Raw genomic sequence first — 24,178 nt, 5'->3', positions numbered from 1 at the left:
GGTATATATTTTTTAATAACTGATATAGTTATTGGTTAAATAACTATATCATAGTTTATGGTAAAATATACCATATACTGTAATAGAGTAGAAATATGTTTTGTGTACAAAAATACCATTGTGTTGGTAGTGGATTTAATTTAGTTCAATTCTATAACACAAAACACTTGCTTGGAACTCTTACAATGAAACATTCTTCAGATTGTTTCAAAGGAAAACTTTATTCCACATGTATCTGTTTATGCAAAGAGTAGACAGAGTCCTAAACATTTGCCTATTACTCCCCCTTATGGACAGCCAATAGAATAGCACATCAAGCAGCGCAGTCCTCCCAAGACAAAAGCTTAGCCATCACATTAGTGTTTTTACTAACTTAATAGATCTGAGAATGCAAACATGACATTATTGTACATTTAACCTGCAATTTACTTAATTCACTCAATAAATAAATAAACTTGACAAAAAAAGGATGGTAAATTTAAACCTATAACTTATATTCATACATTACAAGTAATTCATATTATATTATGATATTACTCATATCATTCTTATTCTGGTGATAAAGAGATAAATATTTTAATATAAAGTGTAATATGTTCTGTATATAGGACTAACCTTTTAGGTATTTAAAATGACATACAATTGCTATTATGTAGATTCTCTTATTCCAGATCAACTACTTCATCTTCCTCCTCCAGCATGCATGTGCGGGCAATTGTACAGATCACTAAATATGGGTCACAGTTAGCAGAAGGACGGCGGTCTTCAAAGTAACCGCACTTGTCCAGAGCCACCAGACGAGGGATGCGAATGCTTGCACCCCGATTGGCAACACCTGCAGAGAATTCATGGATGCTGGAGGTCTCATGAAGACCTGTGAGGCGTCGCTTGTTGTCCTCGCCACCATGTGGATCATAGACTCGAATATGCTCAACATGTCGCTTTCTCAGTTTCTCAATGGCTTGCTCAATGTACCTGCATGGGGTAGAGGAGAGAATAATGGCCGTCAGACTTGCATTATGTTTTTTATGTGTAGCCTACTTTATGTGTATGTGCATTATCAGTACATACTCCATTCCTCCTTCTCCTCTTGTGTGCACAGTGCTCACATTGATATGGCAACCAGCTCCATTCCAATCTCCTTTCACGGGTTTGGGATCTAGGGTAGCCAGCAAACCAAAATCTTCACAGACCCTGTGCAACAGGAATCGAGCCATCCACATTTGATCTCCCATCTCAGTTCCTTTACACGGCCCTACCTGGAACTCCCACTGCAGAGAGAGATCAGAATATGGCCATCCAGGACATGTAGGGTTAGTTTCTTCAACACCCAAACTATTTTTGTTACCTGAGATGGCATGACCTCTGCATTAGTGCCACAGATTTTAATGCCAGCGTACAGACAGGCTTTATAATGGCACTCCACAATGTCTCTGCCGAAGGCCCGGTCAGCACCAACACCACAGTAATATGGACCTGACAGAGAAAAGATACAATCAAATTAATGTCAAAGATCTTCTATTAATGCATTAATCTTTTCTGCGTTTGAAGACATAAACACACGAAAATGAACAATCTCTAACCTTGTGGCTTGGGGAAGCCAAGTCTGGGCCAGCCGTAAGGGTGTCCATCCAATCCTAAAAGAGTATATTCCTGCTCCATACCAAACCAGGGCTGAAGCTCTTCTTGGACCATCTCCATGACCTTGTTACATCTATTACGATGGTTTGATTCTAAGAGAACAAATTTGAAATCCAGGCTGAAGTCTCATAATCTAATCTTATCTCATAATCTATATCTTAAAGATAACAAGGTTTTATTTTCTTATTACCTGCAGGCTCTCGGTTGTGCTTGACCACCTCACATAGGACCAGCTTGTTAGGATCCAAAAGGAACGGGTCTCTAAACATGCCAACAGGAATGAGTAGCATGTCACTGTTGGATCCTACAGCCTGGCCTGTACTGGACCCATCAAACTCCCATTCTGGTAAATCTGGCAAGGGACAAGCAAACCAGCATAAATGGCATGTTGGTGATATTGCCGGTCAACTCAACCAAAAGGCTAGTACCGGCTATGCTCTTTGGTTCAGAATCCATGGTTTGAGACTTGCTACGCAGACCCTCTCCAGAGCCATCGATCCAGATGTAAGTGATGTGACAGTGGTCTCCCTGGGACAGACTGAGATATTGCTGGCGAAGGGCCTTTCTAAGGCAAGAGCTGTCTGATACATACATGCTAAACAGTATTTACAGTCAACACCAAATCTGGAGAGACAAAAACATTTTTTATATTCACATTCCTTTGCTTTATGCATTTAGTATATTAATATGCTATTTACATATTACATATAATTATTAAATATGTACTTTCTGGGTTGTTTCAACCCATGGTTGAGTAAACTATAGACAACACAATTGTTGGGTAACCTATGCTGGGTTGTATGCAGGATGTAGTTTAAACCAGCGTTTGGGTTTGTCCATATTTTACACCCAACCATGGGTTGAAACATCCCAGTATAAGTGTATAAATGATTATAAAGGAACAAAGTATAGTCAATATGTAAAATAACTACTTACTCAGTGAAGTTGTAAAAGGCTCCAGTCCATCCAGACTGCAGTCTGTTTGCTAAAGCAACCACATTTAAGGCATATATGTCGTGTGATGTAAAAAAAGAAGCAGACCTAAAACTTAACCCTGAGATGACAAAGCAACACGAACGTTTCCACTATAAACTCATGAAACCTGCTCTGCTAAAGTCTGATTTCTCCTGAGACAACAATGAGAGATGTACATGATGGGCACTTTTAGATAAATCTACTTGCTAAGACTTTTCTCACCTCAGTTACCTTTTGCACACAGCAAGTTTCCACTGTAAAGAGACATCAGCAAAAAGACATCCCAGAGGACCTGGTTCATGGTCCAGATCACCTCTGAATGTGCCAAAATACAGCCCAGAGATCTCTTGCGAGTCCCTGCTGAACTGGCCATCATTAACAACTTATATTTTAGCTGATAAAGTACATCGACTGTTTGTACTGCATGTTTAAGTGCACAACTATTTAACTTTAAAATGGATTTAGTTACACAAGTAAACCACAATAACCTTGTGCGTATACATTAAGATAAAAATCTGAACGTTTCTGATCAGACAAATCTAAAAATCATGAGAAACATGAGAAATCACTTTATTGTACTGTAAAAAATACTGTTAAAAGTTAACTTGGCTCAACTTAAAAAAGTAAGTTATTTCAACTTAAAAATATTAGTTGACACAACCATTTTTACACAACTTTTTTGGGTCAACTGATATTTTTAAGTTGAATGAACTCAAAATTTTAAGGAGACCAGGAAACTTACTTAAAACTTTAAATTGAACCAACAAATCTTTCTTTTTAATCCAGGAGAGAATCTAGGGGGGCTTCTTGCTGAAAGGACCTCCGTTTAGGAGTCCCAGAAGGTGCTCTTTGGTTGGGTTCAAACTAGTAAGTGGGATCCAAATCTTTTTTTTATTCAGGCTCAGAAAGAAAATCATTACAAATATTGTAGTTGAAGTTAAAATGCTTGTTTATTGAAAATTAAACACACTGGGTTACACGGTCTGCTGAATGCACAAGACAACAGCATGCCAGCTTGCATATAATCTTGTTACAGCCAAAGCCTGTAATTGCAATTATTTAAACACAGACAAAGGGAGAAAAATGTATAAAAGAATGTCATATACAAATCACATAGAAATCAAGTTTACAAAATTAATCTCTCGTCATTTAGCAGAATTTTTTTTAATCAAGTGATGTTGAATTATTTCCCATTCCAGCAATCTGGGATTAAACTCAATGTTCTGGTGCAAAGCGCTAACAGAGAAAGACTGTGATCACAGTATCCAGACCTCTGCTGGAGATCCTTGCTACCACAACTCATATTCAATAAGTCGCCATATGTCGTTTAAAGATAAAGGCAGCTTTTAAGTCAATAACCTAAATGTATGGTCAGACAGATATTCTAATAGGATTAGTTTGCCCAAAAATTTTAATTATGCCATCGTTTTTCCAAACACAGGCTAAAATGGAAGTCACTTTTTAAAAGTGTCTTTTTGGGTGAACGATTTCTTTAAACGAAGCTGTCCACAGAATTACAATAAGTTGGACAAATGTAAACATCACCCTGGACCATCACTTGACATCACTTTTCAATTATGAACAGTTAAAAGGCAGTGAGAAGCCCAGCATCGCTTTAGTGTGCGGACACAGCTCCTCCATGGCCCTCATGTCACACTTTCCTTACAATACGTCCACATTTCTTTAAGCCTTGCCTCCTGTTTCGCACCGGCTGGCTACTGACCCTCCAGGTTCCATGACAAACACGAGCACTAAAGAATAAAGTCAGCACAGTTAGAAAAGCATTAAGCATTTTTAACATTAAAACCAATTATTATTAGAAAATTTCTTAGATTAGACTGGATACAACTTTATTGTCAAGTACAAGTTCAGAGCAGTTAGCAGCATCTAACCAAAAGGGCAAATACAGTTGTGTTCAAAATTATTCAACCCCCCAATGCTGTTAAGGGTTTTAGGGAATTTAGTGTACATTTGTAATTGTATTCAGAATTAAATCCTACAATGACTTCTTAAAGAACCATATGCAACTAAAATGACATCAATTGGTTTTGTAATATAGTAGTAAATGTTTCTTTTGTGAATTCTTCATTGACACAACTATTCAACCCCTTAAAGAACTACCACTCTGAAGAACAGAGGTTCATTGAAGTGTTTTCAATCAGGTATTGAAAACACCTATGGATGTCAGGGAACAGCAATAAAGCCTAATAAGCACCAATTAGGCAGCTTTAAAATGACTGTGATACTCAACTCCTTCTAAACATTTACTGGTGTGGTTACAAACATGGTGAAGTCAAGAGAATGGTCCAGGAAGACAAGAGAAGAGGTGATTATTATTCACAGGAAGGGCAATGGCTATAAGAAGATTGCAAAGACGTTAAACATACCAAGAGACACCATAGGAAGCATCATTCGCAAATTCAAGGCAAAGGGCACTGTTGAAATGCTTCCTGGTCGTGGCAGAAAAAAGATGCTAACTGTGACTGCTGTGCGCTATCTGACGCGGAGAGTGGAAAAAAGTCCCCGTGTGACTGCTGAGGAACTGAGAAAAGATTTGTCAGATGTGGGTACTGAAGATTCTGCTCAGACAATACGGCGCACCCTGCGTACTGAAGGCCTCCATGCCAGAACTCCCAGGCGCACCCCCTTGCTATCTCCAAAGAATAAGAAGAGTCGACTGCAATATGCCAAAAGTCATGTGGACAAACCACAGAAGTTTTGGGATAGTGTTCTGTGGAAAATTAGAACTGTTTGGGCCCATGGATCAACGCTATGTTTGGAGGAGGAAAAACAAGGCCTATGAAGAAAAGAACACCTTGCCTATTGTGAAGCATGGTGGGGGGTCAATCATGCTTTGGGGCTGTTTTGCTTCTGCAGGTACAGGGAAACTTCAGCGTGTGCAAGGTACCATGAATTCTCTTCAGTACCAAGAGATATTGGATGACAATGTGTTGCAGTCCGTCACAAACCTGAGGCTTGGGAGACGTTGGACCTTTCAACAGGACAATGATCCCAAGCATACCTCCAAATCCACTAGAGCATGGTTGCAGAAAAAAGGCTGGAACATTTTGAAGTGGCCATCGCAGTCACCAGACTTAAATCCGATTGAGAACCTCTGGTGGGACTTAAAGACAGCAGTTGCAGTGCGCAAGCCTAAGAATGTGACTGAACTGGAGGCTTTTGCCCATGATGAATGGGCGAAGATACCCGTAGATCGCTGCAAGACACTTGTGTCAAGCTATGCTTCACGTTTAAAAGCTGTTTTAACTGTAAAAGGATGTTGTACTAAGTACTAAGATTGAATGTCACTTGGGGGTTGAATAAAACTGATAATGATGTGAGCACAGAAAAGACATTTGTGGTTATTTCATTATAAATGTTTTGTTATATTTGTCTGACCTACACATGCCTCTTTGATGTAATTGTAAGCAGGATGACTGAATGATCAAAATCAATGTCAAACCGGCCAAAACAATCAATTTCAGTTGGGGTTGAATAATTTTGAACACAACTGTATATACGTGTGTGTATATCTTAGGTTTGTAACCGGTGACCATTAGAGTTAAGTGGCTTTGTTTGTTGGGCAGTTTCACGGACAGGGTTTGTAAGCCAGGTCTACGCCTTATTAGGAAATTTAAGTAGTTTTTACAAACATACCTTACATAAAAAATACTGGTGTTCATCTTGAGACAAAACAATGGCACTGATATATATGTTAAGATATGTCAGTGCAAGTTGTTTTTAAATTTAGACACCTCAAACCTCCCGTTTTAAGCACTGTGCAACATGTATATGTTAACATCCCCAAAAAAGTGTTGAGTTTCATGACCCTTTAAAAGTTAAGAAGGTATAAATGTGCATGTGTTATCTAGGAAAGTCCCAATCACACACCTTACCTGGAGCGCCACATTAGTCGTTTATGTGGCTTTGCTGCTTGTCTTCTATACTGCATCAGTCCACACACCAGCTCGTGCGCTATCATGACGTACAGTAAAAATATAAGCACACCGGGCTCCATCCCAGCGATAAATGCAACTCGATATTACACAGGTCCTCTACAATACAGACTGCAAGGATAAATACTCAAGAGTTTAGTCGAAGAGCATCACTTTCACTGCAGATCTGTCACTCGCTCGTGTCTGTCATCCCTCACGCGTTTATGCATCGTCTCGCGCTTCCAAAGTCATTCAGAAACAGCGCTATATGTAGTCTCTCTAATAATTTTATTATACGTATTTATTTGAGACTTTAAGCATGTTCAATTTGACTGTTGTATTTTGCTGGCAGGGCTTTCCGACAGACGGATCTAGAGGATGTTGCCGTGGAGACATCACCGTTGCTAAGAGACGTCGTCACACAATTTTGGTTTAGCGTCTGTCTGCATTACTACTTCTCTTAATATATTTTTTATTTATAAAATAGGCAAAACAAAATAGAAGCAGTTATAAGAATAATAAATTATATTTCATAATTAAATTATATTTAATTACACAAGAGACTCATTTAAATAATAAATTCGCTATTTATTTGTACATTTTTAAATATGCAAAATGGAAACACTGTTATCTCAGTCACAACATTAAATTGTTGACTCTCTCAAACCTTGTCATTATGAATTGGACATCACCTAAGCTAGTTAATTGTCACCTTTTACAAAATAAACAAAACAGTACATTGTACCCTTAAAGATGTAGTGCACTCTTTTTTTGACAAATCATACACTGGTCAAATATGCCTTAGTAAACTTACACCAAAACTGTTCATTGCTTGCTTTCTCAGTATCTGTACTTTCCTATTTATTCCATATCATATATTAAATTAGACTCTAAATAAATTTGGATGTGACTACATGTATGAACAAGCATTCCACTATACTTTTGAAATACTATTATTAATCATAAAGCCATCAATAGTAACCTATAGAAAGGCATTATGCTGACTGAATTATAAACAAGGAGCTGTGTACATTTGATGACCGGGCTAGTCCTGCCATGGCGACACAAGCAGTTCTTCTGCTGTGATGTTGCCCGTTTTTCCCGAATGCTGCCAGTAAGTGGCACAATCACATAAACATGGTCTCTTATATGCTACTGTATTAACAGCTGCCACAGGTTCCTACAAACAAAGAAATATAATTGTTATTTGATCTCAAACTAATTCTGATAAAGAATATGACAAAATGACGGTAAAGTTCTTACACTGATCTGTTTCATACAGGTCATTGCCAAAGCCAGTGAAGGTGACTTCAGATGGGTTTGAGGCCTGTAAAGCACTTGCTCTCTGTTTGGCTTTTAGGTAGAACAACAGTAAGCCAGAGAGAATGACCAAGAGAAGAATTACGACTATGACTGATGCCACTATTGCTCCAGTGTTGCCGGAAGATGGTGAGGCTGAAATGATAAAAAATGCTGTAGTTAACACTTAATTATTTGATTTAAGGACACAGTCCATACTATATTTTTGCATTTTACTGCATTAATCGGTAAGTTAACATGTTTTCATAAAATAACTGTAATCTAACTAAGCGCTTTTTAGAATGTAACAATCAAGTTGCAAGTTTGTTTTTGTATTCGGATTACACTGTCAGAATAAATGGTCTAAAAATGGTCCCTAGCTGTCACTAGGGAGGTACCCATGGCACCTAAAATGTTCATTTTAGTACTTCAGAGGTACTTATTGGTACCAAAGAGTAAATACAGGAACCTCAAAGGTACACATTTGGTACCAAATTTACACTTATCTGTACATAAATGCTACATATAAGGACCTTTTTAAATTGTATTGCCCGAGGACAGCTTGGCACCATTTTTTCTGATTAGATTTATTTCGTTACTACCCAATATTTTTCACATCTACACGTATATAAAATTCAGTGTACACATCCAAATGCCAGTTATTAAAAAAAAATGGCATGTTTCTTACTTGGGTCTTTCTTTTCACCGCAGTTTGCTCCAACCATGTACTGAATGTCATCCAGGGCCAGTACACCTTTCTCTCCTTTAAATCCCTCAAATACAATCTGCCTCCCATTAAACCACATTCAATCAGTAAACACACACTTAGTGCTCTATAAGAATAAATGTAGAATGTAGAATAAAGTTGATTTTTATGTAAGTGATCACCTGGTACTCGGTTTCTGAGGTGATGTTTACACTGAAATATTTCCAGCTTCCACCACTCTCATCCAGGGTCAGCAATTCCTGTCTGGTGTCTTCAGACAGCCTCCACACAATAAGTTTACTGTCATCTTTTGAAAACCACAATATTTACAATTATCATAACGTTGCGATAATGTTACATTATATTTACATCCATGCATTTACTGGACATTTTTATCCAGCGGGTCAAATGTTATGGGTTTCAAAGTATGAGATACTAAATTAAGCAAATGTATAACTGAACAGTCAATAATGTAATACATAAAAAAAAAGGCTTACACATTGTTGGCTGATAAGCCGAAAAGCTCAGACAGGTTGCTTTGGTTTTTGGCAGATGAGGACTCAACAGCCAGGCATTCTGCATAGCAGTGTCACGCATGGAGTTGGGAAGGAACAGGAAGTACCCTGGAGTCAAAAAGGGGACCAAAATAAACCTACTTCCTCAAAATGAATGTAAGTTTTGCATGTTTCGAGTTGGTGATGAATATTATTTACTGTTTAACTATTAGTTCATCATTAGCATAATGAATATGTATCCCTGTCTGCGAAATCCAGGCTAAAGTCTCTTAACCTAATCTAATTTTTGGATAAAAGGGTCTGCTAAATGAATAAATGTAATTACATTATGAGATTATAGGCCATCAAAGTTTGATTTATTTTAATCTTTGACATGATCTTACGCAGTCAATATTAATGATATCAAAGTTATTTTTCACAGAATTGTCTTACATTATATAGGATGATTTTATCTAGAAAACAATAAATCACAAAAAATGACTTTATAGCTGGGTTTTCACAGACTGGGTCACATATAGTTTTGTTAAAACCTGCATATATCACCTTCATCTGTATTTGATGTGTGATCATATGGTGGTGTACTGTAGATCATTTCAGCTTGCACATTGGTCAGCTCCCAATCTAACCAATCCACAGATGAGTTCTGAGTGTTGGACCAACCACATTGACCTCTTTCGAAATCACAGACGCTGTCTGTAATGCACAGACACATAAAACATCAAAAAGTTACAAAAAACAAACCTAACCTTTTAAAGGTACATTGCGTAGCTTTTAGAAGGATCTCTTGACAGAAATGCAATATAATATACATAACTATATTATCAGTGGTGTATAAAGACCTTACAAAATGAACTGTATTGTTTTTATTCATTTAGAATGAGCCGTCTTTGTTCTACATACACCGCGGGTCTCCTTGGGACACTCCACTTTTTTGGAAAATATGCTCATTTTACAGCTCCCCTAGAGTTAAACATTTGATTTTTACCGTTTTGGGATCCATTCAGCTGATCTCCGGGTCTGGCGCTACCACTTTTAGCATAGTTTAGCATAATCCATTGAATCTGACTAGACCATTAGCATCGCGCTCAAAAATCATCAAAGAGTTTCAATACTTTTCCTATTTAAAACTTGACTCTTCTGTAGTTACATTGTGTACTAAGACCGACAGAAAATTAAAAGTTGTGATTTTCTAGGCAGATATGGCTAGGAAATAAACTCTCATTCTGGTGTAATAATCAAGGACTTTGCTTCTGTAAAATGGCTGCAGGAGGCGCAATAATATTACGCAGCAGCCGAAAATAGTCGCCTTAGTATCTTTCAATAGCAGGGGACTATTTTCGGGCGCTTTGTAATATCATTGCGCCTCCTACAGCCATGTTACATCAGCAAAGTCCTTGATTATTATGCCAGAATGAAAGTATAGTTCCTAGCCATATCTGTCTAGAAAATCGCAACTTTCAATTTTCCGTCGGTCTTAGTACACAATGTAACTACAGAAGAGTCAAGTTTTAAATAGGTGGTAGAGCATTGTGCATTAGTAGCGCAAAAGGTCATAGGTTCGAACCCAGGGAACACAGATACTGTTAAAAAATGTATACCTTGTAATGCAGTGTAAGTCGCTTTGCAAAAAAGCATCTGCCAAATGCGTAAACGTAAATGCATAATTCATACCTGCTGTAGGACAGCTGTGTGTCGAGTATGTGATGTCATCGATGGCAATAAAAGTGTCTAGTCCGCCTCCTCCCACCACCTCAAACTGCAGCTACATCGCCAACACACACAAACCCATTTACATGCTGTTACCATGACAACATTAACATCAGTACCATGACCTTTATAATGTGCAGCCTACCTGCCAGTTCCCATTTAAACTGATATTGCCCTGGCCGTGACGCCATGTATCCCCCTGCCCGATAGTGCTGGAAAACAACATGATCCTGTCTCCCTTGGACGGTTTCACATACACATTAAGAGTGCCTGTGTGGGAAATTATGCAAATGAATATTTTCTATATATATATTGATGTTTTTCAATGCCTTTAAAAAAGCAAAAATGAATTATAACTTTGATATCTTTAATATTTACTTTAGAGTCACAAATATATATGTGTTGTGTCTTGCCTGGATTCTTTCCTCCTGTGTGGTACCAGAAGTGTACACATTCAGTGTGACCTAAACCTATGCGCTCAGGTGAGGTCAAGGTCATCTCACTGCCCTGGGGAAGAACATCCACACCACTGTGTGCCAACATATAGAAACCTGCCCAGAAAACAATATATGTATTATTCATGTCTTGTCATTTATTTACACAATTCAGAGAATATTTCTCCTACCCTTATTCGTCTCCAGGCTGTGATCGATTTCTGGTCCGGTTCCACTTGATGCATGATTTTGGTGGACCCATCTGACTCTTCCAGAACTGGTGTAACCACAGGTTTGACTCTCAAATGAGCACATGGTGGGCAAAGAACACGACCCTGTCACGAAGGCCACGTCATCTATAGCCAGCTGACCATCAAAACCAGAGCGTATGGACTCAAAAACCAGCTGCACAGAGAGAAGTTTGTCAGTTGAATGTAACAATAAAACATATAAATTGTCTTTAGGCCTGCATGATATTGGTGGAAAACTGGCATCGTGATAGTTTGTTTTTCTGATAATGTATATTTGGACTGTATGACTTCGCCAGATGACTTGAAAAGCTCTGTTTGAGAGGAATCAACTTTCTTTGTATTGCCTTGGGATGGCAATATTAATAAAACCATCAGAACCATATGTGACCCTGGACCACAAAACCAGTCACTGGTATATATGTAACTATATATGGCTAAAAATACCAAAATTAGTCAATTTTGTTCATGCCAAAAATCATTAGGATATTAATTAAAGATCATGTTCCATGAAGATATTTTGTATATTTTCGACCGTAAATAAAAAATGTATCATTTGTAAAATGTGTTGCTAAGGACTTCATTAGGACAACTTTAAAGGCAATTTTGTCAATATTTAGATTTTTTTTCATCCTCAGATTTTCAAATAGTTGTATCTCGACCAAATATTGTCCTATCCGAACAAACCTCAAAGCTTATTTATTCAGCTTTCATGATGTATAAAGCTAAATTTTATAAAACGAACTGACCCTTATGACTGTTTTGTGGTCCAGGGTCCCATATTAATTGGTACCACCATGTCTTTTACAAAGTTAAATATAATTGAAATGATATTGTATCTGTGATATTTCTCTCTGTCTTTGGAATCCATTCTCATACAGTGGAAATATGGCAAAGGAATTCAAAATAGTTTTCCTTTTGAAAAATAATAAATGCTCTGTATGTTCTGCAATGTGACATAGGTGCGCACATTGCGGTGTAGATATTTAAATGATATATTGGGCAGCCCTGACCGTGTTTTGCAAAAACTACAACCACAAAACCAGTCATAAGCAACATGGGTATATTTGTTGCAATAACCAACAATACATCGTATGGGTCAAAATTATAATTTTTTTATGCCAAAAGTCATTAGGATATTAAAGGGATACTTCACCGATTTAGCATTCAGCTTTGTATCTGTAGAAACCCGGCAGTATTACTGAATGACCATGTTTCCCTCCCTCATTTCCCCCTGAGAGGAGAGATATCTGCATTTTGGTTCTGCAAAAAAGTCCTCCGATGATGTAATATGACGATTTTTGCATCATCGGAGGACTTTTTTGCAGAACCAAAATGCAGATATCTCTCCTCTCAGGGGGAAATGATGGAGGGAAACATGGTCATTCAGTAATACTGCCGGGTTTCTACAGATACAAAGCTGAATGCTAAATCGGTGTAGTATCCCTTTAAGTAAAGATCATGATCCATGAAGATATTTTGTACATTTCTTACCATTGATATATGAAAAAATGTATTTATCATTAGAAATATATGTTGCTAAGCACTTCATTTGTACTTAAAACATTTCTCAATATTTAGATTTTTTGCGCCCTCAGATTCCAAATTCTCAAATAGTTTTATCTCGATCAAATATTGTCTTATCCTAACAGACCACACATCAATGGAAAGCTTATGTATTCAACTTTCAGATGGCATATAAATACATAACAAAATATACCAGTGCGACTTATGACTAGTTTTGTGGTCCAAGGTCACAATTGGTAAAACAGATGTTATGTGCACCTGGAAGGCAGTGAGCTGAGGAGGGACAATGCAATGACCCTCATGCCAGACATTGCCATGAGCACCACTGCGCATCCATAGCAGGTCTTCTGTGCCATCCGGAAATAACAACTTTACAGCGAGATCACCTAGGAAAGAGTAATTAATTTTAAGACATAATATAATAACAATGTATCAACTTATTTAAATTACTTGGGAAACTTAAAATATAGCTCTTGATAAATAAAGACCAGTGGCAGCCCGTTTCTGCTCATCCGAGGGGCGCAAATTCAAAATAAGTGTTCGGGGTGTCATGTGTGTTGCTTGTGTTTTCAAAATATGTGTTTGTTGCGTCATGTGACCTATGTGCATCACGTGTTTTGTCAAAATAAGTGCCTGCTGCACACCCGTCAAAACCGTTTATGATAAAAGAGACACTCACGTTCACAAAATACATGCAAGACACTCCCTTAAAAGTAAACTCTGATTACGCATGAGATTATGCAAGTATCTGGCAAACGCGAGCATGTCTTTAATCATTAACCCTTTAGACGTGTCTGCAGCAGGCACTTATTTTGACAAGACACGTGATGCACATAGGATCACTCGACGATATTTTGAAATTAAGAACCACACATGACAAAAATCACACTTTGATACTCCTAATCCCATAATTAGATTATAAAACTTTGGCCTGGATTTTACAAACAGTTTCACTGTTTATATTTTTAAAGATAGGAATATAGCCACCTGTGTCTGGTCCATAAAGTTTGTAGAAGAAGGAGAGGCAATGTTCAGTTTTGACGGCCTCCTGTCTAACAGAAAGAAGACGCCCATAAAGACCTCGCAGAGTACTGTTCCACATGTCCACCACCAGACTCCTACCTGAGATAGAGAACCCAAAAAATGCATCATAGACGTGAATGTATGTAGGAAACTGGTAGGATAATTCTTTATAAAACTAAAGCATTCAAACCATCATAGATGGTATGATCCATTCCACTGATGAGACTCCAGTCATAATTATCTGTTTGGTCCTGGTACCACCCGCACAAATTCACCTCAAAATTGCACGACAGATCTGTTAGAAGACAAAAATTTGATAATTTCACATCTCTCTATGTATTATGTTTAAAAAATGATATCCACTAACCACTGGAGGGAATGAAGTCACGATAACAGTTGACATAGTGAACGTCCTTCACTGCGATCTGCGAGCTCGAGCTGAGCTTTTCAGCGCGAGCCCTCAACTCCAACTGAGAACAGAGAAAATATAGAGTGACAAACCTAAACTAATATACAAAGTTATAAACTAAAATCGCATGCAGACAAGATAGCCAATGATCATATTGTTGTATGGAAGAATAGTCTTGACATCAAGCTTGGAGTAACCTGAAAACGATGTTCCCTGGCTCCAACATAAACTTCCTGTTTTAGCCAAATCCCTGCCGTCTCATTGGTCCTCCCCGCAACTTCCCACAGAACAGGCTGAGTCCCTAACACACTGTCTACAACATACACTGACAGCTCACCTGTCAAATGACAGACACAACCCATAGTGTCAGGATATGCAGTATCATGCTGACCAACAGATACATTAAGAATCAGGAGTGATGTTGGAGATGTTGTACCTATGTGTGGATTACTGCCAGTAAGACTGTAGGAGAACTGAAGGGTGCATGATGGACCTGATGGGCCCAGGAGAGGAGTACGAGTTTGAGCTTCTGTTAGCTGCTGCCCAGGAGCGGAAGTCACATACAGGAATGTCTCTAATGACATATAAATAATATGCATATAAAAAAGCAACTGATTATAGTTACATAGGCATTAATGGAATATAGTAAGAGTGTTCTTTACCATTGCTCGAGTCATTATACTTGAGGTTTAAATCCCAGGCCTGACTTCCTATGCTGGTATCTGTCCAACCAGAGCTGCCGTTTTCATATGAGAAGTCCCCTGTGTAAACATCATTAACTTGGGCTATAATATGATTGTGAGGTATTAAAGAAGCATTGCAAAATATTAAAGGAACAGTATGTAAGAAATTTATATCAATTAATCATAAAATGACCCTGATATGTCACTAGACATTAAAAAAAAATCATTTCAAATACTTATATCACTGACAACAGTGTTATGGCCAGGATATTGTCATTTAAAAAGTGGAGTTGCAGCCCTCAACTGATGTTTATGTTGTCATGTTGTGTATTGGCCACCAGTTGTGTGATTGCAGTACCAGTTTTAGCCACAAGTTTTGTTATTGCAATACCAGTTTTGGCCACAATCCTACATACTGTTCCTTTAAGTTCTTTCAATGCATGAGTGGAAAGCAAGTATTGAAAGCAGTCACTCAACCAGGTCATATTTCATATATATAAAAAAAATAATTATATAATAAAAATAAACAAAGAAATTATAAGGAATGTTGTATGCATTTTATATGGTAAAAAACGCTCTAAAAATGTTGTGGAAAAAAGTGTTTGTCTTGGGAAAAAATGTACTTTATTAAAAAATGTTCACTACATTATAAAGCATAGAATCATACTTTGTATATTCATTTTATATGGCATATTAAAATTTATTTAATTCCTTATTACATAAAAATTGTACGAAAGTACTTTTTACTTAAGGAAAAAGTACAAAAATTACTAGATGTTTTATGTACTTAAATATTAAATATAAACCAAAAACTTGAAATTATGAAATGTAGTGGAGTAAAAATTATGATAATATGCTTTGGAGTTTGGAATGTATGTTTTCCAAAAAAAAAAAAAAGATAAAATACAAATACCTGAAAATTTACTTTTATCTAGAAAGTAAAAATACTTAAGTAGCAGCGTTGGGTCAAAAAGAGATCAACCAAGCCATTGAGTTAAATTATCCCAGAAAATGTTTATATTTTACCCAATAACCAGTATTTTGGTTGAAACAACCCAGTATACAATAATACGATTGATCACTAGAAATAAACTTAAGAAAAGCATGCAATACTCAAAACATTATGTCAGGGTTTCCCAAACTGGGTTTGTTGAACCGTATTGCAGGGGGTTCGTGAGTTAATAAAAAAGTAATTCATTACAATGAAATCATAAAAATGTAAATAAATCATTTGAAATAAATCTAAATACCTACGTACTAAAAATAAATATATTTCATTTGATTATTCTGCACGCATGCTACAATATATCTGAAAACTAATAACTCGTGCAAAAATGGACAGATACGTTTTTGTGTCATTAAAGGAAAACACCACAGTTCTTCAGTATTTTACCTCAACTAAGACAAATGAATACATACCTATCTTTTTTCAATACGCACACTTAATCTTTGGACAGCGCGTCGTGAATGTGTTAGCATTTAGCCTAGCCCCATTCATTCCTTAGGATCCAAACAGAGATACATTTGGAAGCAACCAAAACTTCCATGTTTTCTCTTTTTAAAGTTAGTGAGTAGTTACACGAGTAAATATGGTGGCACAAAATAAAACGTAACGATGTTTTAAGCAGATAAAAAATGAGAACTATATTGTATGGCGGAAGAGCACTTAGTTTGCAGCACTTTGACCTCCACGCGCAGTAACATCATCACTCATGACTACTCCCCCTCTCGCTCAAACTTTTGTCAATTATTACTGCACCAGAGGTCGAAGTGTTCTTCCGCCATACAATACAGTACTCTTCACTTAAAAAATCATCATGTTTTATTTTGTGCCACCAAACTTACTCGTGTAACTACTCATGTAACAGTCTTTAAATATGGAACACATGGAAGTGTTTGGTGGCTTTTTAGTTCATTCCTGTTTGGATCCTGGGGAGTGAATGGGGCTAGGCTAAATGCTAACACATTCACGATGGACTGTACAAAGATTAAATGCATGCAATGAATAAAGATAGGTATGTATTCATTCTTAAAAGAAAATAACCAGATAAAGGTCCAATAACAGGTAATAATAACAAAAACTATGTAAAATACTACTGAAACATTAAAATGGATGAAAAATAAATGTTTTTGAAGTTAAATATGAAATTGTGCTATTAAATATTTACGTAATATTTTAGGAGGTACTTTAGGTCAATCATTTAGAGGGCACACCAAAGTTTCTATGCCGGCAGCCGGCGTATGTTTTCATTTGTTTCCAATGGAAGCTCAGCATTTTTTTAAAAAGCCAGCTGGCGTTTTTTCAGCAGTGAAAGCCGGCACTCTCCTGAGCGCCAAGAGTTGAAAAATATTCAACTTTCAGTGAAAAGCTCAGCTCGTCAATGTCACACAGCCGTCCAATCACAGTGGAGGAGGGATGGGACAATTATCACAACAACCAACCAGCGCATCTGATAAACAAAGCAGAAGTATCACAGCAACCAAAGCGCTCAGCTGAATAAACAAAAAAAAGCTGGCAGTCGGTGTCCGCCTGGTGTTTTCAGCCACGTTTAAAAGCTTTGGTGTGCACACCCCCTTAGGGCGTTTCCCTGACAAAAAAACGTTTACAGCATTACGGCAATGAAAATGTAGCTTTAAGAATCCTGTCACAAAAATCTTAATAGTACCAAATTTTGGATAAAATCTATATTTAACCACTTCAGATATCAATCATGCACACACAATGAACATAAGTTCATAACATAAACGTCGCTCACCACACTGAGCTTCATCTTCTCCTTTCAAACAATCTATAGCAAAGTCACAGATTTTGCTGTCCTCTGTGCAGGGATGAGGGGGAGACTTTGGAAATTCTGGCTTTGGCATTGACTCTATATGCAGGGGCAAAAAAGGACAAAATGTAATTGCAATTACAAAGTTAAACATCAAAATCAAAAGACAGTTAAAATTACCATTGGTCAAGCGGCATTCAGGGGACAACACAATGTCATCAATAGCAATCCCTCCGTAATCCTGGTCTCGTATGGCAGCCACAAACAGAATCTATGGGAATTAAAAACAAGTTTTAATAGATTAAAAGTTACTGTATTCAGTGGCGGCTCGTGACTGCTCATCTGAGGGGCGCAAATCCAGAATATGTGTTCGGAGTGTCATGTGTGTTGCTTGCGTTTTTAAAATATGTGTTGTTGCGTCATGTGAACCATGTGCATCACGTGTTTTGTCAAAATAAGTGCCTGCTGCACAGGCGTCAAAACCGTTTATGATAAAAGAGACGCTCACGATCACAAAATACACGCAAGAAACTCCCTTAACAGTAAACTCTGATTACGCATGAGATTATGCGAGCATCTGGCAAACGTGAGCGTCTCTTTTATAATAAACCCTTTAGACGCATCTGCAGCAGGCACTTATTTTGATAAAACACGTGATGCACACACAATCTCTCAAAACGCAGAACACATATTTTGAAATTAGGAACCACACACATGACAGGCTACATACATGTTGTGACAAACTTCGCAATCAAACGCCCACGAAAAAAGATGACTTCAGTGACATTGAGATATACAAAATGTACCTGGAATGTGCTGTTGACTACAAGTTCCACCTCTGCCTTTACCCAGAGATCCCCAAGAGAACCTCCACGCTCCCAAACGGGGTAGATCTTTTTCTCCGCCACCAACACTGACAGCCCACCGGACACACGGCCAAACTGATGTGTGTACATTACCATCTGGATCATAGTGTAATGTGTGTGTTTCATGTTTTTGTCACTTTAAGAAGCTTTAAGAAATCCAATACATGACACATGGTACAAAACACATACCCGACATGGATGCGTGTCGTTGGTTGGTGCCAGGGGAGGACTTTGAAAAGATGCCCAATCACTCTTTGGTACGTCCTGCTTGGTTACGTACAAGAAGTGACCTGATAAGCAAAAATGTATTCATTCTTATTCTGCAGAAGTCTTCAAGAAATGTCCTTCTTGTGTTGACATACTTTGTTTTTAGGCTAAAAAATCAATTGCTTAATTAAAAAGCACCAAAATACAAGAAAATGACATTTACTCCTGTAAATATTTTGACCCACCCACATTTTTTTCTTCCGATGCCCAGTCTTAAACCAAGAAAACGTCAGATTTGATTTCATGTCATCTTAAATTGATCATCATCAAAAGTTGTCTTTACCCGCCACTGTATTGTTTGAGTGGTCTCTCCCAGGTCCTTTATGAGGCTCAGACAGTGATATATTCATTTGATTGGTCCTTGTCCACAGCAGGGATGATATTGTTCTTAGGTCCCACCCACAAAGGCCATCCTCGAAGTTACAGCTCATGAACTCCTCTGTGCATTGTAAATAAGTAGATACCAAAACAGGAGAAAAATGTTCAAGGTTTGGCTGGTTTTGGCATAATGCATCAAGCCCAACTGTAGTATAGATGGCCAATGAAGAGTTTGGAGATTTTTGGTATGCATAAAACTCTATGTAATTACATTTTTCATGACGAATACGTTATAATCCACAGTTTTCTCACCACAGTTTTCTTCATCTGTTCCATCACCACAGTCATCCGTACTGTCACACACCTTAAAGTCCTCCACACATCCGCCCTGCTTACACTTCATAAAACCAGGACTGCATGATTCACTTGCAGATGGCGGGGCACAGTCCAAAAATTCCAGCTGATCGATGGACACATCCCCTTGCTTCCCCTTTGAGCGTCTGGAATGAATCTGGATATTGAAAGAACCCGGAATACGTCCCAAGTAGATAGTGTCCTCCCTCCAGCCACGGACACTGATACCTTCAGGCCTCCAAACCACTGCCTCCACACCATCAGCGTTCCTCAACGATACCCAAAGAGGGGCGTCACCGAGGCCTGTGTGACCTGCAACATACACACAAAATGAATGATAAAGCATCTATATAGTTTCCTCCAATCAGCTTTAATTTGCCAAATTTTTTTTGACATCATAATTTTTTTGTTAAAATGAACTTTTGAAATGCATTCAATTTGTGCATTTCATAACTGATGGATATGTAGACCTGCATCCCAGATGAAGTAGCCAAGCCGAATGCGACAAGTGGGGGATGATTGTTTCATCTTGGGGGAAATGAGCACAGCATGCCTGGAAGAGTTTGAAGATACAGCAGTCACTCCCATAAACCATCCTGTTGGGGGGAAAAGCATTGCATGAGAAGAAACACATATATAAAGTTATAAATAAATAGGATAGGATTTTTTATTTGTTGAGGTTTTATTCATTTATTCATTTTCTGTATCTCTTATTACTTTAGCATTGTATTGCAGTTCAAAGGTCATCATGGGTTTGAGTCCCAGGGAACATGCAATGATTAAAAAATATTTTTATTTTAAAAGCGTCTTTCAAATGCATAAATATAAATGTAATGTAAGTTTATTTCTGCTGTACCTGTTGAGGTGCCTATAGTGTAGTCAGAAGACGGGCCGCTGTCAGGAAGAGTCTTTCCTCTCTGCTGTCTCTGCCACACGTACCCACCTTCATCCGACCCGGCAGTCCATCCACACATTCCCTCATGCTCAAAATCACACACATATTCCGGTGCTTTGTAACCTGATATTAACCCAAAACATAAAAGCAAGAGAAGCAGAGGAAGATAAATAACATACAGATGTGCAGTATATAATAAAGTAAGAGAATTTGAGAATCTTACCACAGTCCTTCTCATCGCTGCAGTCACTGCATTCGCAAACAAAGTCACATTTATTCTCTAGTGGAATGATGCAGGCAACACGCCCAAATGTGACGGCTGGAGTAATAAATAACGTTTAATGTAACGTATTTTTTAACATTCAAATAACATTGAATTGCATAAATATAACCTGGATTTACAACTACAATGCAATAACATTACAGCTAACAACATCGTCTTCAATATATATATATATATATATATATATATATATATATATATATATATATATATATATATATATATGAAGGGTTTCGTTGCAAAACGAGATAACCACCGTTTTTTTTATTTGTTCAGAAATCTCGTTTTTTGGTTGTGCATTCCAATTAATATCAATTCAACTGCAGTTGGTTTGTTTTGATTTAAACCTTCATAACTTAAAAAATACAGCTAAGTAGTAATAAACATAATAATAAACATGTTTTGACAAAAATGTTAAAAAATGGATTTATCTCGTTTTGCAACGAAACTCTTCATATATATATATATATTAGGGCTGGGAAAAGATTAATCGCGATTAATCGCATACAAAATAAAAGTGATTTTTTGCATAATATATGTGTGTGTGTACTGTGTGTAATTATTGTGTATATTTAACCACACACACATACATTCATATTAGATTTTTTAAATTTATATATCAATTTTTTAATTTATATATAATACAGAATATATAAAAATATAAATAAATATATATACACACATATATATTTCTTAAATACATACATGAATGTGTGTGTGTGTATTTATATATACATAATTACACACAACACACACTCATATATTATGCAAAAAATTACTTTTATTTTGTATGCGATTAATCGCGATTAATCTTTTTCCCGGCCCTAATATATATAAATAAAATAAAATAATATATAGTTATGAAAATATATGCATGTATTTATGTTTACAGTATATGTATGATATATAAATTATGGGATCCTACACCAGGGCTAGTCAACTGACGGTCCGTGGGCCATATGCGGCCCTCCAATCATTTTCACCCAGCCTGCCGGTCATCTTTGTCTGATTTAAACCATCTGCGGGTGCGTAATTATAGGACCAATTTGAGCTTTGTTTGGATGCTTTAAAAAAAAGTAAACTTGTGCGCCTACATCACATGTGACACGTTGACAGGAAGTGATGTTTTTCAGTGTGTTTCAATCAAAACACTGTACAAGGTGAAAATTATTAACTTTTTTGTTTAACTTTATCATAAACACTTGAATCATTTAAAAACAATTTATTAATGATAAGTTCATTATTATTAACTAAAAATATGTAAGGAATAATTGACGACGGGCCATTAAATTATAAGAAAATAATGCACACCAAGGTGGTAATGCGGCACGACGCGAAGCGGAGTGCCGTTACACCGCAGGTGTGCATTATTTTCAAATAATTCTAAGGACCGGAGTCAATTATTCCGCTTATACCACGGTTACCACAAACATTGCTCTGGTGCCTATTTTTAAGACATTTGAAAAATTAGGTGTGCGGTTTACAGAAAAATAATCAACACCTATAGAACATTTCTCAGCCAATCAGAATGCAGCATTCAACAGACCCGTGGTATAAATTCATATATTAAAGGCTCTTGCGCTGGAATGAGCTTCTCTCCCATGTTGACACGGATTTACATTTACACTGAAATTTCATTACGACTTCCACTAGAACGCGAACTCCGACAGTCTCACCTGAATGAAGTGTACAATTGAAAGGCGGTTTAGTCTATATATCTTTAAAATATTAAAAAAGATAACATTAAGTGCAATTTTATCCAGACGTGTATCATGTGCGTCCGATGAAACCGTCTATATTAAGAGCTCTGCAAGTGTTGATTATTTGCACTTGCACATGTTCATAGTTGAACTATTAACATATGGCTATTTCAATGTTAAACTGGTAAAAGTTAAAAGTAAAAAATATATATAAGTAAAGGTTTGGCCCGCATCATATTTACAATTTTAAAATCTGGCCCTCAAAGAAGGGTAGTTGAAGACCCTGCCCTACACAAACAGATCTACTGTAGGCCAATATAAGTCAAATTTATACTAGTCACTCTCAGAGGTTAACAGTTTAGTCTGGGTTTAGGCTTCATCTCTGGGTCAAGAAAAACAAGGTCAAGATTTTATAAATCCCACTGCTCATGTTGTCACATAGGTTTATTAAGTAATCAGATGCCGAAGTGGCAATAACGCAGTCAAAGGTCACCGAAACACAAATGTCAGATATCAGCCTTCATTCCCACATACAAGGACGTGTTTTATACTGTGCAGAAATGTTTTATGATTCACTAAATCAGTCTCAAAACATTTGATTGTCTGGTGTTTCTTACTAAAACATTGAAACACATTAATATTTCTACTGAAATTATACTTATTTAACTTAAAGCTCATTATAAGAATACTGATAACAAGTTAAAGATACTTGTGCTGTACTGTTACCGCATACAGTGTACAAAAGCAATGTACAACTACACACTTAAAAAACAAAACAAATAAAAGACTTCATCTCACCACAGTGGCAGATATTCAGCACAAAACACATGAAGAGAATCCAGTGGCGTGTAGCCATGATTTAATTCTCTATCAGAGTGTCCAAGTGACAAAGTTTGCCTCGGTCTGCTGTGAGCAAAAGCTAAGTCCGACCACATGTGAAGTTATTAAGTTCACCTGCCTTCCTTCCTCCCGATCCCACATAAAGATAACACCTGGACTTTACATTTTAACCCCAAGACGACTGTCATATCAATCCTAATAAACCTATTCCCTCTTTGCAGAATAAAGCAGAAGGCTTGGTGCCCACAACAGATACATCTGTAGATGTAACTATATAACAGCACTGTACATTCTGATCTTTCTAGTAGCAAAATTGTAAATCACTGCTAGGGTTATGTTCGCTGGTTAACCTTGATAAAACAGAAGTGACAGGAAACAGGAATTTGCAATAAAAGAGACAAATTTATTGAACAAATGCAGTGCATTTCTATGGTTTGTGCAAGTAAAACCTACATTCAAGTAATAAAAATGTTTACTTCTGGGCTTAAATGAAAAATTTGCTGATTTGATAGTGTCACTTTAAATGCTGTAATTTATACAAATGCTTTAGTAAAACTTATCTGGTGTTGCTAATAATATTCAAATGTAATATGTTATTAATGTAATATTATATTTAATAGATTTAGTATACTTATTTGTTCACTAAAGAAGTAGTGAAGTTAAAGTATACCTTTAATTTGTAATTTTGAAGTGTATAACTTTAAGGGGTGGTTTCCCGGACAAGGATTAGCTTAAGCCAGGACTAGGCCTTATTTTTAAAAGCATAATTTATAAATAAACAC

The 24,178-nt window shown here is 37.0% G+C and overlaps 1 protein-coding gene across 3 annotated transcripts; it reads right to left on the bottom strand.

The window, feature by feature from the left end:
- Positions 1-219: 219 nt before the first annotated feature.
- Positions 220-23,671, bottom strand: LOC129423650 (glutamine synthetase). Of its 3 annotated transcripts, none has more exons than XM_073871363.1 (28): positions 23,355-23,671; positions 20,797-20,892; positions 20,535-20,696; positions 20,149-20,274; positions 19,637-19,990; positions 19,290-19,445; positions 18,929-19,029; positions 18,680-18,835; positions 18,054-18,144; positions 17,859-17,972; positions 15,082-15,180; positions 14,856-14,993; positions 14,617-14,756; positions 14,378-14,480; positions 14,201-14,305; positions 13,975-14,109; positions 13,246-13,373; positions 11,404-11,617; positions 11,192-11,329; positions 10,924-11,048; positions 10,743-10,833; positions 9,615-9,764; positions 9,054-9,179; positions 8,739-8,863; positions 8,539-8,635; positions 7,815-8,006; positions 6,508-7,731; positions 3,548-4,367 (listed from the first exon to the last, which is right to left on the bottom strand). In XM_073871363.1, coding segments are annotated over exons 1-27 (3,522 nt in total). In that variant the 5' UTR covers positions 23,413-23,671; the 3' UTR covers positions 3,548-4,367; positions 6,508-7,729. The 3 variants fall into 3 exon arrangements, with proteins under 3 accessions (XP_073727465.1, XP_073727464.1, XP_055035973.2); XM_055179998.2 differs by having other exon boundaries at positions 6,513-7,731; XM_073871364.1 differs by lacking the exons at positions 7,815-8,006; positions 8,539-8,635; positions 8,739-8,863; ... (21 more) ...; positions 20,797-20,892; positions 23,355-23,671 and adding exons at positions 220-975; positions 1,072-1,271; positions 1,349-1,476; positions 1,584-1,733; positions 1,832-1,993 and having other exon boundaries at positions 2,070-4,367; positions 6,513-7,729.
- Positions 23,672-24,178: the final 507 nt, after the last annotated feature.

The sequence above is a fragment of the Misgurnus anguillicaudatus genome, chromosome 9 (assembly GCF_027580225.2).
Source record: "Misgurnus anguillicaudatus chromosome 9, ASM2758022v2, whole genome shotgun sequence".
In the NCBI taxonomy this organism is placed as follows: Eukaryota; Metazoa; Chordata; class Actinopteri; order Cypriniformes; family Cobitidae; genus Misgurnus; species Misgurnus anguillicaudatus.
Note: the sequence above shows the minus strand (reverse complement) of the source record. Positions and strands in the feature narration are given on the sequence as shown.

Bases quoted from the DNA above. Each gene is read 5' to 3' on its own strand.
- LOC129423650 (XM_073871363.1), bottom strand. From the start codon at position 23,412: ATGGCTACACGCCACTGGATTCTCTTCATGTGTTTTGTGCTGAATATC. The intron at 11,618-13,245 runs GTGCACATAACA...CTCTCTGTGCAG, and splicing joins CTCAGCTCACTGCCTTCCAG to CTGGTTTTTGAGTCCATACG. The intron at 9,765-10,742 runs GTATGAATTATG...TGTGCATTACAG, and splicing joins ACACAGCTGTCCTACAGCAG to ACAGCGTCTGTGATTTCGAA.